This window comes from Electrophorus electricus, chromosome 19 (assembly GCF_041902795.1).
Source record: "Electrophorus electricus isolate QZ-2024a chromosome 19, ASM4190279v1, whole genome shotgun sequence".
Lineage (NCBI taxonomy): Eukaryota > Metazoa > Chordata > Actinopteri > Gymnotiformes > Gymnotidae > Electrophorus > Electrophorus electricus.
The window spans coordinates 18,083,418-18,097,490 of record NC_137515.1 but is presented as its reverse complement, the minus strand read 5'-3'; the positions used below and the strand labels follow the sequence as shown (position 1 = coordinate 18,097,490).

At 47.6% G+C, this 14,073-nt stretch overlaps 1 protein-coding gene across 8 annotated transcripts in view; it reads right to left on the bottom strand.

The window, feature by feature from the left end:
• Positions 1-14,073, bottom strand: part of depdc5 (DEP domain containing 5, GATOR1 subcomplex subunit) — a 28,166-nt gene that overhangs the window by 12,375 nt on the left and 1,718 nt on the right. For 7 of the 8 annotated variants that reach the window (XR_014118729.1, XR_014118728.1, XR_014118730.1 and 4 more), the window contains exons 4-27: positions 13,969-14,054; positions 13,574-13,657; positions 13,220-13,269; positions 12,862-12,931; positions 12,645-12,723; positions 12,400-12,461; positions 12,209-12,278; positions 11,558-11,630; positions 11,177-11,280; positions 10,984-11,058; positions 9,393-9,527; positions 9,051-9,112; positions 8,792-8,862; positions 8,298-8,367; positions 7,916-7,946; positions 7,666-7,786; positions 7,236-7,474; positions 6,615-6,815; positions 6,017-6,152; positions 5,185-5,279; positions 4,369-4,422; positions 2,968-3,151; positions 2,160-2,320; positions 1,306-1,426 (exon numbers count right to left, since the gene is read on the bottom strand). Coding sequence is in view for 5 of the 8 variants with exons in the window: in XM_081702797.1 (XP_081558923.1) it covers positions 1,306-1,426; positions 2,160-2,320; positions 2,968-3,151; positions 4,369-4,422; positions 5,185-5,279; positions 6,017-6,152; positions 6,615-6,815; positions 7,236-7,474; positions 7,666-7,786; positions 7,916-7,946; positions 8,298-8,367; positions 8,792-8,862; positions 9,051-9,112; positions 9,393-9,527; positions 10,984-11,058; positions 11,177-11,280; positions 11,558-11,630; positions 12,209-12,278; positions 12,400-12,461; positions 12,645-12,723; positions 12,862-12,931; positions 13,220-13,269; positions 13,574-13,657; positions 13,969-14,054 (2,434 nt within the window). In the remaining 3 variants the exon portion in view is untranslated. The remainder of the gene's footprint in view (positions 1-1,305; positions 1,427-2,159; positions 2,321-2,967; positions 3,152-4,368; positions 4,423-5,184; positions 5,280-6,016; positions 6,153-6,614; positions 6,816-7,235; positions 7,475-7,665; positions 7,787-7,915; positions 7,947-8,297; positions 8,368-8,791; positions 8,863-9,050; positions 9,113-9,392; positions 9,528-10,983; positions 11,059-11,176; positions 11,281-11,557; positions 11,631-12,208; positions 12,279-12,399; positions 12,462-12,644; positions 12,724-12,861; positions 12,932-13,219; positions 13,270-13,573; positions 13,658-13,968; positions 14,055-14,073) is intronic. The other variant, XM_081702795.1, reaches the window with a different exon arrangement.

The following is a 14,073-nucleotide window of genomic DNA, read 5'->3' as shown; positions in this document are numbered from 1 at the left end:
ATAGAGGAGTGTGTTGGTGAGTGTGTAGAGGAGTGTGTTGGTGAGTGTGTAGAGGAGTGTGTGTGTAGAGAAGTGTGTTGGTGTGTGTAGAGGAGTGTGTGTGTAGAGAAGTGTGTTGGTGTGTGTGTAGAGGAGTGTGTTGGTGTGTGTGTAGAGGAGTGTGTTGGTGTGTGTGTGTAGAGGAGTGTGTTGGTGTGTGTGTGTAGAGGAGTGTGTTGGTGTGTGTGTGTGTGTGTGTAGAGGAGTGTGTTGGCGTGTGTGTAGAGGAGTGTGTTGGCGTGTGTGTAGAGGAGTGTGTGTGTAGAGGAGTGTGTTGGCGTGTGTGTGTAGAGGAGTGTGTTGGCGTGTGTGTGTAGAGGAGTGTGTTGGCGTGTGTGTAGAGGAGTGTGTTGGCGTGTGTGTGTAGAGGAGTGTGTTGGCGTGTGTGTAGAGGAGTGTGTTGGCGTGTGTGTAGAGGAGTGTGTTGGCGTGTGTGTAGAGGAGTGTGTTGGCGTGTGTGTAGAGGAGTGTATTGGCATGTGTGTAGATGAGTGTGTGTGTAGAGGAGTGTGTTGGCGTGTGTGTAGAGGAGTGTGTTGGCGTGTGTGTAGAGGAGTGTGTTGGCGTGTGTGTGTAGAGGAGTGTGTTGGCGTGTGTGTGTAGAGGAGTGTGTTGGCGTGTGTGTAGAGGAGTGTGTTGGCGTGTGTGTAGAGGAGTGTGTTGGCGTGTGTGTAGAGGAGTGTATTGGCATGTGTGTAGATGAGTGTGTGTGTAGAGGAGTGTGTTGGCGTGTGTGTAGAGGAGTGTGTTGGCGTGTGTGTAGAGGAGTGTGTTGGCGTGTGTGTAGAGGAGTGTGTTGGCATGTGTGTAGATGAGTGTGTGTGTAGAGGAGCGTGTTGGCATGTGTGTAGATGAGTGTGTGTGTGTAGAGGAGTGTGTTGGCGTGTGTGTAGAGGAGTGTGTTGGTGTGTGTGTAGAGGAGTGTGTTGGTGTGTGTGTAGATGAGTGTGTGTGTAGAGGAGTGTGTTGGCGTGTGTGTAGAGGAGTGTGTTGGCGTGTGTGTAGAGGAGTGTGTTGGCGTGTGTGTAGATGAGTGTGTGTAGAGGAGTGTGTTGGCGTGTGTGTAGAGGAGTGTGTTTGTGTGTGTGTAGAGGAGTGTGTTTGTGTGTGTGTAGAGGAGTGTGTTGGCGTGTGTGTAGAGGAGTGTGTGTGTAGAGGAGTGTGTTGGCGTGTGTGTAGAGGAGTGTGTTGGTGTGTGTGTAGAGGAGTGTGTTGGCGTGTGTAGAGGAGTGTGTTGGCGTGTGTGTAGAGGAGTGCAATACTGACTTGGGCAGGTAACGGGTGACGGTGATGATCTTGTCTTTCAGACAGACTTTATGGAAGGTTCGGCCCATGCTCAACCAGTACAGACTCTCCTCCTCTTCTGCTTTCCGCCTAGCCACCAGGCCTGGGGGGGGAGAGAGAGAGAGAGAGAGAGAGAGAGAGGGAGAGAGAGAGAGCGAGAGAGAGAGACAGAGGGAGAGAGAGAGAGAGAGAGAGGGAGGGAGACAGAGGGAGAGAGAGAGGGAGACAGAGGGAGAGAGAGACAGAGAGAGAGAGAGGGAGAGGGGGAGAGAGAGGGGGGGAGAGAGAGAGAGGGGGAGAGAGAGAGGGAGAGAGAGAGAGAGAGAGAGAGAGAGAGAGAGAGAGAGAGAGAGAGGGAGAGAGAGAGAACAACAACGGCACAAAAAGAAGGAGAAAAATAAAACGTGAGAAAGGGTTGAGGACCCATTTGGGGCACGAGAACACAAACAACCTCCTTATTTCTTTGATTTCATGCACTTTATTTATTATTGATTATTGATTTTTACTGATTTGATTTTATTAATCATGATTGTTTTCATTTTATTTCTTTAAATAAACTGTATTTAACTCTTTTTGGCAAAACCTTTCCCAAGGTGATAGATCTCAGGATGTAATAAACTTATTGTTCTTTTATGCCTTTTGCGATGCACTTTGAATTGCTGCTGTGTATGAAAAGTGCTACACAAATAAACTGATCTTGCCCCGTTTCTGCCTGAATACTGCAGTGCATTTACAACAGTGTACAGTGCCCATAATAAACTCATGGGCTAAACAGGTAAGTGAGCATAGGAGGGACACACTAAACTGTGCAGGGACGTGCCACAGCCGACCCTTACCTCGGGAATAGAGGGGGCTACTGCTAAGAGGCGGGGCTACGGTGGGCGGGGCTTTCCTGTTGTTGGGCTGGACGATGATTTGATAGCCCTGCATCAGCCTCTGACAGATGAACTCCTCAAACACGCGCGGCGCAGTCATTATGGGAGCGTCATCATCACGCCTGACACGCACAAACACGCACAGAGAGGGAGCTGTTAAGATCAAAGGACTCAGGAACAGAACCTGTGCTCTCATTGTTACAAAACAGCCTGTGCTCTTCTCGTACAGCCTGTGCTCTCAGTGTTACAAAACAGAGCCTGTGCTCTTCTGGTACAGCCTGTGCTCTCAGTGTTACAAAACAGAGCCTGTGCTCTTCTGGTATAGCCTGTGCTCTCTGTGTTCTGGAACAGAGCCTGTGCTCTTCTGGTACAGCCTGTGCTCTCTGTGTTCTGGAACAGAGCCTGTGCTCTTCTGGTACAGTCTGTGCTCTCTGTGTTCTGGAACAGAGCCTGTGCTCTTCTGATACAGCCAGTGCTCTCTGTGTTCCAGGACAGAGCCTGTGCTCTTCAGCCTGTCCTCTCTGTGTTCTCTCTGTTGCAGTCATGTAAAGGCTCCACACAGAAACACATGGGCTCGAAGGCACGGTGAAGCCCAAAGCGTGAAGGACTTTAGCTGTTGTACTGTTATGTGCATGAATGTGTGACAACAGTGCTGGGTTTAAAACCAGGTCACTGCAGAGTGAGACTGTGTGTGTAAGCGAGAGAAAGACCGAGAGTAGGTGTGTGTGTGTGTGAGAGAGGCGATGTGTGGGCTGAATCGTGCGTGTACCTCTCCAGGTCTGTGTGGGGGAGCAGGTCATAGCAGCCCTCTGTGTAGTCATTCTGCAGGGCCTGCCGGTCGGGGAAGTAGTCGGTGGTGAGAGGGAGACAGGCAGGCGTGGTCAGAGACTTCCAGTCCACCCCAACCGTACAGCAGAAACTAGGCACTGTCGGGGGTGCAGACAGCTGCAGGACTTCAGGGCCGCGCGCGCACGCACACACACACACACACAGGCATGCGCGCGTTGCCCCAGTGTGTACACGCACACATACACACACACACACGTCACGCCCCAGTGTAGGCACACGCACACATACACAGATACACCCCCCCCCCGCCGATGGTGCATGTACAAAATCCCATTCACACATAGCACATGGGAAGAGGAAAGCAGAAAGACAGCAGGGGGAGACAGAGTTCAGATATCCAGGAGAGAGAGAGAGAGAGAGGGAGGGAGAGAGAGAGAGAGAGAGAGAGGGAGGGAGAGAAGAGAAAAAAAAATTAAATGTGTTACTGTCATTGTCTTCTTTGCACCTGATGTTGCAGTGTAGCGCGTGCTCAATTACACATGCACTGTGGGGTTAGAGAGAGATCTGTGAGTTCCACAAGCCTCACACACACCCACCCGTGTGATACAGTACACGCATGCGGACATCCACGAATGCTGAGGGAGAGGAGAAAATAGAGAGACTAGTCCCATCGCTGCAGGCCATGCGTAACAGCTCAGCGGGGCGAGACACACCAAGTGCAGAGATTAACCCGTCATTATCCAGAAAAAAGGATGAAACATATTAATCAGAGAAGTGACAGTGAAAAATAAAGAGACAAGAGGATGGAAGTAATGAGAACGTCAAAAAGATCTCCGAAATGACTTATTAAAATCGTAAACAAAGAGCCAAGATCAGGCCGGTGGAGGGAGAGAGAGCTCAGCACCACAGATCAAAGAGGAGGACGAGGAAGGAACGTTTACTCATCACGTTTTCACCCCACACTCCACCATGAACGCCAGGGGACTCTGCCTGAGGTTCCTGAACCCTACTAGCACTGTCTAGAACCTTCTACAACCTTCTGGACAGGGGAAAGAAAGCGAGGGCAGGGAGTTTCTTTACAAACAGCCTGATTGGAAATGTTTGTAATCAGAGGTCTGAGGGTAGAGTGGAAAACAGACACTCCTCCACATCACCAAATCATCCATCTGCAATCCGTCCCACCCAGAGCCGAACACTAAGCCCCGCCCACAGCCCCACCCATGGCCCCCCCCGGACGCCCACCCAGAGCTACACCCATCTCATGCTCATACCAAACAATGAGCGGGCACTACAAATGCCACATCTAAGGACACGTGTGGTTGTGAACAGGAGTACAAGACATAACATGCACATCTACGGGTGTGTGTGGGTGGGCACTCACTTGGGTCTGGGCTACTAGAATATTCTTCGGAAGAGCTACGGTTCATGGGTGTACCTGTGAAGTTATTAACAGCAATATCTCCGTTCATTCAAACTATTTTATAAAATACTACAATACAAGAGGTGCTTTAGGATTTAATCTACTTTAAAAAACTGTACCTGTGTGACAGGTGTGTGTGTGAGGTACCTGTGTGACGCACGTGTGTCTGTGTGAGGTACCTGTGTGACGCGCGTGTGTCTGTGTGAGGTACCTGTGTGACGCGCGTGTGTCTGTGTGAGGTACCTGTGTGACGCGCGTGTGTCTGTGTGAGGTACCTGTGTGACGCGCGTGTGTCTGTGTGAGGTACCTGTGTGACGCGCGTGTGTCTGTGTGAGGTACCTGTGTGACGCGCGTGTGTCTGTGTGAGGTACCTGTGTGACGCGCGTGTGTCTGTGAGGTACCTGTGTGACGCGCGTGTGTCTGTGAGGTACCTGTGTGACGCGCGTGTGTCTGTGAGGTACCTGTGTGACGCGCGTGTGTCTGTGAGGTACCTGTGTGACGCGCGTGTGTCTGTGAGGTACCTGTGTGACGCGCGTGTGTCTGTGAGGTACCTGTGTGACGCGCGTGTGTCTGTGAGGTACCTGTGTGACGCGCGTGTGTCTGTGAGGTACCTGTGTGACGCGCGTGTGTCTGTGAGGTACCTGTGTGACGCGCGTGTGTCTGTGAGGTACCTGTGTGACGCGCGTGTGTCTGTGAGATACCTGTTTGACTTGCGTGTGTTATCTGTGTGACGTGTGTGGGTGTGTGAGGTACTTGTGTGATGGGAGAGTGTGGTACCTGTACTATTGCTGCTGGCTGGACTACCAGAGAGGTCGTCGGGCCCTCCGCTAATATACAGCCCATTCTCTCCAGTCTGACGCAAGGCTGTTCGCCTAAAACACACACACACTCTTAACTTAATCTTTAAATTCCCAGACTGCAACGGGGTTTACTACGATCTCCTACTGCGGCCTGAAGCCCCATCTGAGAGCTCCTCCGTCATGCTCAGCACCCTTAACAGGACTAAGGGTGGATCTCACATCTCCAGCCAGTGACCCACAAACCTAAACCAGAAACCTAACACACTCTGCCATTTTTAAGGACTTATCAGGGGAACTGAGGAGAAGACAGAGGAGGCTTGCACGCGTGTCCTATATGGAGTTACAGCGGTGGAAGACTTTTATTATGCTAGCGCGTTACGCAGGCCTGCTGTAAAACATCACCTCCACACTGTGTTTTGTTTTAAACTTTGTTTAGCATTTTCCATTTTTGGTTTCATAATGATACAGTAATTTAGCTTTTCATGTTTGACACGTTTGTAAGAGTACAAATGATGTCCTTCTGAGTTCCATTCTGCGTGTACATGTTGTATCAGAACTGTAACGTGAGTGTGTGAATAAAATAGCGCCTATGAGTATCGGCAGTGACAGATGATATAGCTGGGCATCGCACCGCCAACGAGTGATGTCACAAGTAAGTAATGTCGTTCAGCGTGGTTTCCTCTGAGGGAGGAGCTAAGGCGCGAGGAAAGGTGGTATGGCAAGGAAACCAGGATGATCGGTTATAGTTACAAGATCCACCCTATATACTACATACTCCCAAACACTTCCTTCATGTGGGCGTGTCTAACCTGCCTGTGGCCTCGTGATAGGCCAGTTCCAGCAGTTCTGCTGAGGTGTGGGCAGGGTCTCGTCGCTCGCTGCCCTGCAGTTCGGCCATGTTCTGCCGGGTCTGGTGATGGATCTGGATGGCCTCGCCGGACGGGCCTGACACCAACCACACCCCACACACACCCACACACACCCACACGCCACACCCACCACACACACACACCACACCCACACCGCACACATGCCGCACACACACACACACACACATGCCATACCCACCACACCCACACACACACACACACCACACCCACAGTTCAGGTTCACAATATAAAAGTCTTTCTCAGGACTTTGGTTAAACTGCCAGCCAGCAGGATGAGGTTAAAAAAAACAATTGGGTGATAAGAATTCATGGCTGCAATTTTAAACTTTTTAAACTGTGTTCATTCATTAAAGGACCAGACATATCGCTTTTTACTGATCTTTTTATGTTTACACTCCTCTATACTCACGCCATACACACTATTAAGACAATAAGTATACACAAAATATACATTAAGAAACAAATATGCAGTGTTTTTTGTGTGTCTATCTGTGTGTGTCTGCGCGCGCTCCACTCACCCACAGGGAATGTGTGCATCCATCGGCGGCGGTTGGACGTGAGCTTCATGGGCATACGTGACGGGGTGAAGGGGTTGATGAGTGCCCTCTGGGGCGTGTAGCCCCCGGGCCGCACATGCAGGCTAGACTCAGCACTGCCCACCGTGAACCGGCCCGGGGCGCTCGAGTCCCGCTGGGACCCCACCATCCTCTCCAACAGCTCTGCCATGTGCAGAAAACACGCGCACACACACACACACACACACACACACACACACACACACACACACACACACACAGACACACACACAGATCAGCCAAAGGAGAGAGCATACACCTAAAACACGCCATTTACAACAGGCACATAAAACCATAAATTAAACACACATTATAAACCACACGTTATAAACCACACGTTAACAACGTGCTTGACGCACACATTAAAAACCACACATTAATTACATGAGCTTACCACCTGCTCATCATCTGCTTAACACGTTTAAAACGCTTTCACAAGCATACATTTATAACCTGCCTTGACACTATGTTTATAACACACATTTAAATACCATTAGAAACAATCAAACGCGCATTAGCTCAGCAAGAAGAGTGGATGGAAGCTAGTCTTGGTGGGCCGCGTACCTCTGGTGCAGCTGGTGTAGCCAAGGGAGCTGCTGACCTCGTACTGGCCCTGTGCCTGCACCTGTCGTGGGATGGGCAGGATGTTGGAGACGTGGCCCAGGCTGTCATCGGACGCCAGACTCCGCTGCTCCTCGCTGCCCCCTGCTGGACGCACAGGGGGAGAGCAGCCGGCAGCCGTCCCGCTCACCTCTGCTGAGCCCCAGCTTTTCCTGGTGGCCGCATCCCTGTCTCTCCCTGACCTGGAGAACGCGGCAGGAAAACAAAGGAACTGATGCGTAAGGCGTGAGACACTGCCAGGTTTTCTAAAACATTCCAGTGGCAGACAAAATTAAAAGTTAAATTGTTATGTTCAACAATATATCATTAAGTAAAGGTTTAAAAGTAAGTCTGTGTTGATGGTATGGATACGGATGTCTGATGTGTGTGCTACCTGAAGTTGGTGCTCCTCTGGGCTCTTGACGGTCCAGGAAGTCTGAAGACCTGCGCGTCGTGGGCATCGTAGTCCACCTGGATGGGAAGGCTGTTCTCAGAATCCTTGGGAGCCCCAAGAGCTTAAAAAAAAAAAAAAAAAAAAAATCAATGAAAACATTGTGCCAAGCTCATGAGATACTCATAAAACACAAAAGAAAACCAGAACAGAAATAAAACACATTTATAAGCAAGTTTATATAAATACATACAGTGATCTTTGCTGTTCTTCTCAGCATGAACCTTGGAATAGTGATATGACAAGAAAAAGGTCGATTTTTACAGATAGATACAAGAACACGTGAATTTATGAGAGGAGAAATTTGTGTCGACAAACCAAAGATAAGAAATGCACTTGTGCTTGGATAACACCTTAGATCAATAGAATTATGACTTTGTCTCAGTATGTGCAGTGAAATAAGAATATGTATTAATTGATATTGATAGGTCAGGCACAGTAAGGATGATTCTCCCAGTCTCGGTCATAGCCACGCCCATTACAGCGGCACGCCACTAATCCGTCACAGCGCTGTGTGAATAGTTAATCAGATATCCACTCTGCCAATAATTACACGAATAAAGAGTCCCACTCACCTTTCGACTGGCGAGTTTGATTCGAGGAGTGAAACTGTTGCATAAGCCCTGGCTCTTCGATGTGTAGAAGCTGCAAAATTCAATTCAGTAGAGTTTTAAGTCCACACTTTCACAGACCAGATGACAGAGAGCAATATCCCAGAGCCGCATGAGCAAACAGAGGCCAGCCTTAACGGTAACCATGGAAATGAGAGAGCAGGCCAGGATGAGGCAGGAAGGGTCAGACAAGCTAACAGACCCAGACATGCCTAACTCAAGACATGCACCTGGTCATTAGCAATACAAATTAAAATGTTCTTAATTATCTACTCCTGGACACGTCTTAGCATCAATAAGTAATGATTCACAAAAAAAAAAAAAAAGGAAGATGAGCCCATACAGGAAGGTGTTACTCAACATACTGGACAAAGTCCCTGAGCTTATCTTTGTCTGTGGTTCTTAAGGAAGTTAACCAGAAAGGAAGTCATGGCTGTCTGGGCCTCCTTCAGGCTCACCTGTGGTTGATCCAGTGGGGCAGGTTGTAGTCGTCTAGCCTTGAGTCTCCAGGTAGGGAGCGGTTGTGCAGCTGAGGAGATACAGAACCCAACAGAGCTCCGTCACCAAGCAACAGAGCTCCATCGCTAAGCAACAGAGCTCCATCGCTAAGCAACAGAGCTCCATCGCTAAACTCGTGGCAACACATGGAACAAAACCTCCAAGGATTTCATGGCCTGTGGAGAACTCTGTGTCAGGGCCCTGGATTCAGCCACAAACCTTAAAGAGTGGAACAGCGTGGAGGGGCTGTTCTCCCATACACACCAGGTCCACACCAATACCTGTCGATCATAAACACAAGCCGCTGAAATTACACACCCGCCTCCCCTTAGGCTAAACAGGCCTCCGTTCTGTGGTGAGTCTAGGTAACCAAATCACCTGACGCCAAGCAGACTAAAATGACGGGGCCTACCCAGGCCATTCCTAAGTGAGTGCCTTCTGACCCCAGAGCCAGGATCATGTCGCAATACAGCAGCGACCCGTCTTTGGCTATCTGGGCCGTTACAAGCTCTCTGCCTCAAGGCCCACGGTACTGAAACTCAGGTGTCAATTTGTGCTCACCGTTGTCAATCATGCGCTGCTTGGTGAGGATCATGAGAAGGCGGTCCACCTCGAACACGCCCACTCCTGGTGTGATGACCACCGACATTTGGCCAGTGCGGTCAAAGTTGCGGTTGATGTAATGCTTGTCAAAGACTGCAGCACAAACAAAGTGAACGTCATCGTTCTGAACAGCTGAACTCACTCTCTCGCTCCCTTATGTGGTGCGTGTGTGTGTGTATATGTACACTTGGACTGCACAGGTGGTGAAGGACCTCTATCCAATATGTCCTGTTTCTCTGGAAACTCTGTGTAGATTTTAACACCTTTACATCTTCTACGAGAACAGTGTGGTTTCTCCTGGAATCTTCTTTGGATAACAGTACAGGCCGATCTTTATTCATATCACAAACAGTTTATACACGTCTTCTTATACTGGACAGCACAGCACAATCACATAATGTATCAAAATAATCTTTTTACCCTAAATATATACAGTTACATTATTTACAAACACAAATAACCATACATAGGCTACGTTCACGTTACACGCCAGATTTGCCTATACTGATGGTTCACATTCATAATTGGAGGTGTCTGTAATGTAAACTGTCCTCCAATCCACAGACTGATGCACACGCATCCACATCCACACACTGATGCACACGCATCCACAGCCACACACTGATGCACACGCATCCACAGCCACACACTGATGCACACGCATCCACAGCCACACACTGATGCACACGCATCCACAGCCACACACTGATGCACACGCATCCACAGCCACACACTGATGCACACGCATCCACAGCCACACACTGATGCACACGCATCCACACACTGATGCACACGCATCCACACACTGATACACACGCATCCACACACTGATACACACGCATCCACACACTGATACACACGCATCCACACACTGATACACACGCACCCACATTCACACACTGATACACACGCATCCACAGCCACACACTGATTCGCACGCATCCACATCCACACACTGATACACACACATCCACATCCACATACTGATACACACACATCCACATCCACACACTGATACACACACATCCACACACTGATGCACACACATATTTTTTTGCACTTGCATCACCAATAACAAAAACACCATATTTGTGAGATGCGAGACATTAAACCTGGCACATCTGACTAGACACGCTGGTACTATGTACTGTACTGCATCACACTTTGCTCTGGAGAACAACTAACAGTTTGTCACCTGTACATGTTTAAGTTGAGAGAGCCGGACAACTAGCTTTAGCTGTTTTCATAGCTACTGTTGCCACGGCTGTTGCCCTCATCCACTGTTGCTTTGACGACCACGGTGCTAAGCGCATGCTTAAAGGCAAACGATCTCAATCAAGTCGCACAGTAATGAATTGGATGTGATCTCAGGACCACATTAGAAAGTGACTCAAATCTGCAAAAGAGTGGATTTGTGTCCACATAGTCCAGAAAAAATCAGATTTGTGTCACATTAAGGGAAAAAAATCGGATTTGAATCAATTCAGTTTGGTAATCGGAACATAGCCAAATGATACATTTTTGCTAATAAACTTTGGACTGCACATACCGTTAAAGGACAGGTTGATGGCTTCCAGATAGTTCCCCTGAGCAGCAGTGGAGTTCTGGCCACAGGGAAAACCATCTGCCAAACACAGAAGAGCAGTCAGGCATAGCCAGGGGCATTTGCTGGGGGCAGGTGTGCAGTCGGGAGGTGTGCTGAGGGCAGACGGCCTGCCATACTGGGGCAGGTGGGGGTGTACCTGCTCCTTTAAGGTGCACCAGCACAGGGTACTGAATGAAGAGCTTTTTGATGGTAACCAGCAGAGACGTCCACTCTTCACGTCTCTCGTTCTGTGCCACGACCCTGAGATCAAAGCGCACCATGGAGAAAGGGAGACAAGACTCGGTGACCCGACGCTGAAACAGTGAACTTTGAAACAAACTGTCTGTACTATGGCCACGCCACATTTACAAAGGATTGCTGTTCTGTGTCTGGCAGACTGATTTACTGAAAGAAATCTGTATACGAATAATGAAACACCATGCACAGAGCAATACATATACCTCTGCGGTAGTGGTACATTAATAACATTATTGCCACTAAAATGGACTGTAGATGAGACATGGAGTCGTGTTCTGACCGGTAGAAATCCTCATAGAAGCGTCCCTCATGATCCTGCCGAACTGACCCCCTCTGGCTCTCAGGAAACTCATCTGATAGGATGAAGAGGAAAAGTTCAATACTACAATCACACGAAACAAAAGAGGAAAATTTAAGTTCAAGTTCAAGTTCAAGTTGGGTTTATTCGTCACATACATAGTCATACACAGTATAACACGCAGTGAAATGGTGGAGAGTGCTCTGTCCAAACTGAGGAAGAGAACCAGGGGTGCATAGAGAAAAAAAATATATATATATGCAGATAAATATATATATTCTATGTATGTACAAAAATATATTAACAATGTATGTACAATATATGTATATTATGATTATATACACAATGTACAATGTATATGGTTGGGTATATATGTACACAATCTACAGAATGTACAGATCCATTTTGTATAATACCATATCTACAGTTGTTGTGTAACAGGAGGTGTTCAATATTTAAAGTGTTCAATATTAATGGATGACTAACAAACACTTAGATATTCAAAAGGAAAGTTTGATGACTATTCTTCTTTGGATGAACCATATTTAGACAAAAACAAGAAAAAGAAAAAAGAACAATTTGGAAAAAGGACCTAGCTGTGTGAAATGGGGAAAGAGCGTTGCAGAGCCTCACCCAGAGATTTAGCGGTGTAGAAGGTACGTGAGAACAACACCACTGTCACCTCATGGCTGCAGTTTCTCTCCTGCAACAAACCCCATGACATCAGCACAGCTGAAATGATCTTCTACGTGGTCAACACACGCACAAAATGGTGCAATGCCGATCTAAACTGTCAATGAAGAATTAAGGAAAGCAATACTTACTTTCCACTTAGCAAACAGATCTGAGAGGAATCCATTAACGGCTTTTTCAAAATAGAGGTCGCCTTTACACACACACAAAACACAAACACAAACAAAAGAGTTTCATGACATCGCTGAGCCAAAGAGTTCCACACTTGCATCAAAAAGGTCACTGGCTTCTCATCTCTGGAAACGACATGTACTGCATGTACCCTGGCATAACCTCATGATCTCCACTGACGAGGAGAGAAAGTGTGTGGAGTTACCATAGATATCAAAGTCCCACATCTCACAGCTCATCTGGATGAAGATGTAGACCATAGCTGAGGTGGAGCGGAACACCACCTACAGGGCAGGAAGCGCAATTTCATCAGATCAACTACTGAGCAGAGTAATGGACATGCAACACTGAAAGACGTCAGCTTCCAGGAAGGTTTTGTACAATGTGTGGGATGGTGCTGAGTGTCCAGAGAAGCAGCTGACCCGTGTGTCCTCGCTGATGTAGCCACATGTGACCTTTTCCCCTTTCACCCACAGCTCACTCGCCTGGGCCCTGACGGGTGGATCAAAGAGGCAGAGTGAGAGAACACACATGGGTACACAAATACACACTAATGATACACACGCAGTCAATGTTTTTACATTTACAGCGTTTAGCTGACGCTTTTATCCAAAGCGACTTACAATTATGACTGAGTACAACTTGAGCAATTGGGGGTTAAGGGCCTTGCTCAGGGGCCCCAACAGTGGCAACTTGGCAGCAGAGGGGCTTGAATCAACAACCTTCCGATTACACGTCAAGCATCTTAACCACTGAGCTACCACTGTCCTTTTTTTTTACCTGATCCCTGCAAACTCCACTTTCTGTGTCACATATGCACATGTGCTCACCTGCAGAAGGAGACAAATACTCCAAATATCAATACCAGAACAAACACCTCAATACCAATATCAGAACAAATACTCCAAATACCAAAATTAGAACAAATACTCCAGCTACCAATACCAGAACAAATACTCCAAATGCCAAAGGTAGAACAAATACTCCAAAAACCAACAAATACTTACAGATTTATATACCTAAACCACCACTGTATCAACACTCAGCCTTATCAAACATTCCGCACAATCACACAAACATGGCTTTAAACCTACAACTAAACAATTCCATTTTAAAATAGCGTGTAAATCTCACCAGGCTCTTCTTGAGTCTCCACATGTCTCCTCGCCCGATGTACTGGTCTTTGAAGGTGAGCTCCACAAGATCAAGGGTCACATCCTGCCGAGCAAACAGAAGTTATTTTTCACTGCAAAAACAAAATCCAAAGAAAACTAGAGTCCCCTTGGTTCTAATATTAGTATTTGGAGTATTTACGTCCCCTAAAACCTTTACACTGCAAATTCCCAGTTCAGAAACTTGACTTTTGTCAAAGGAATAAAACACCATTCACCAGTCTTGTTACTCTTACCTTAGCACAATTATAGCTGAAAGGAGTTTAGCACACAGAACAAATTACTTAAAATAATTGGCTGTGCTGTAGATTATAGTCTAGGGAATTCAGTCAATGATTGTTTACTGTCTTAGGGCACCTTAGGGTCCACGATGTTAATAATGACGTCCTGATATGCGCGCAACTTGAAGGCCTGAGCAACAGTCTGGTCCACACTGATCGTCTCTACAGGGCAAAGGAAACC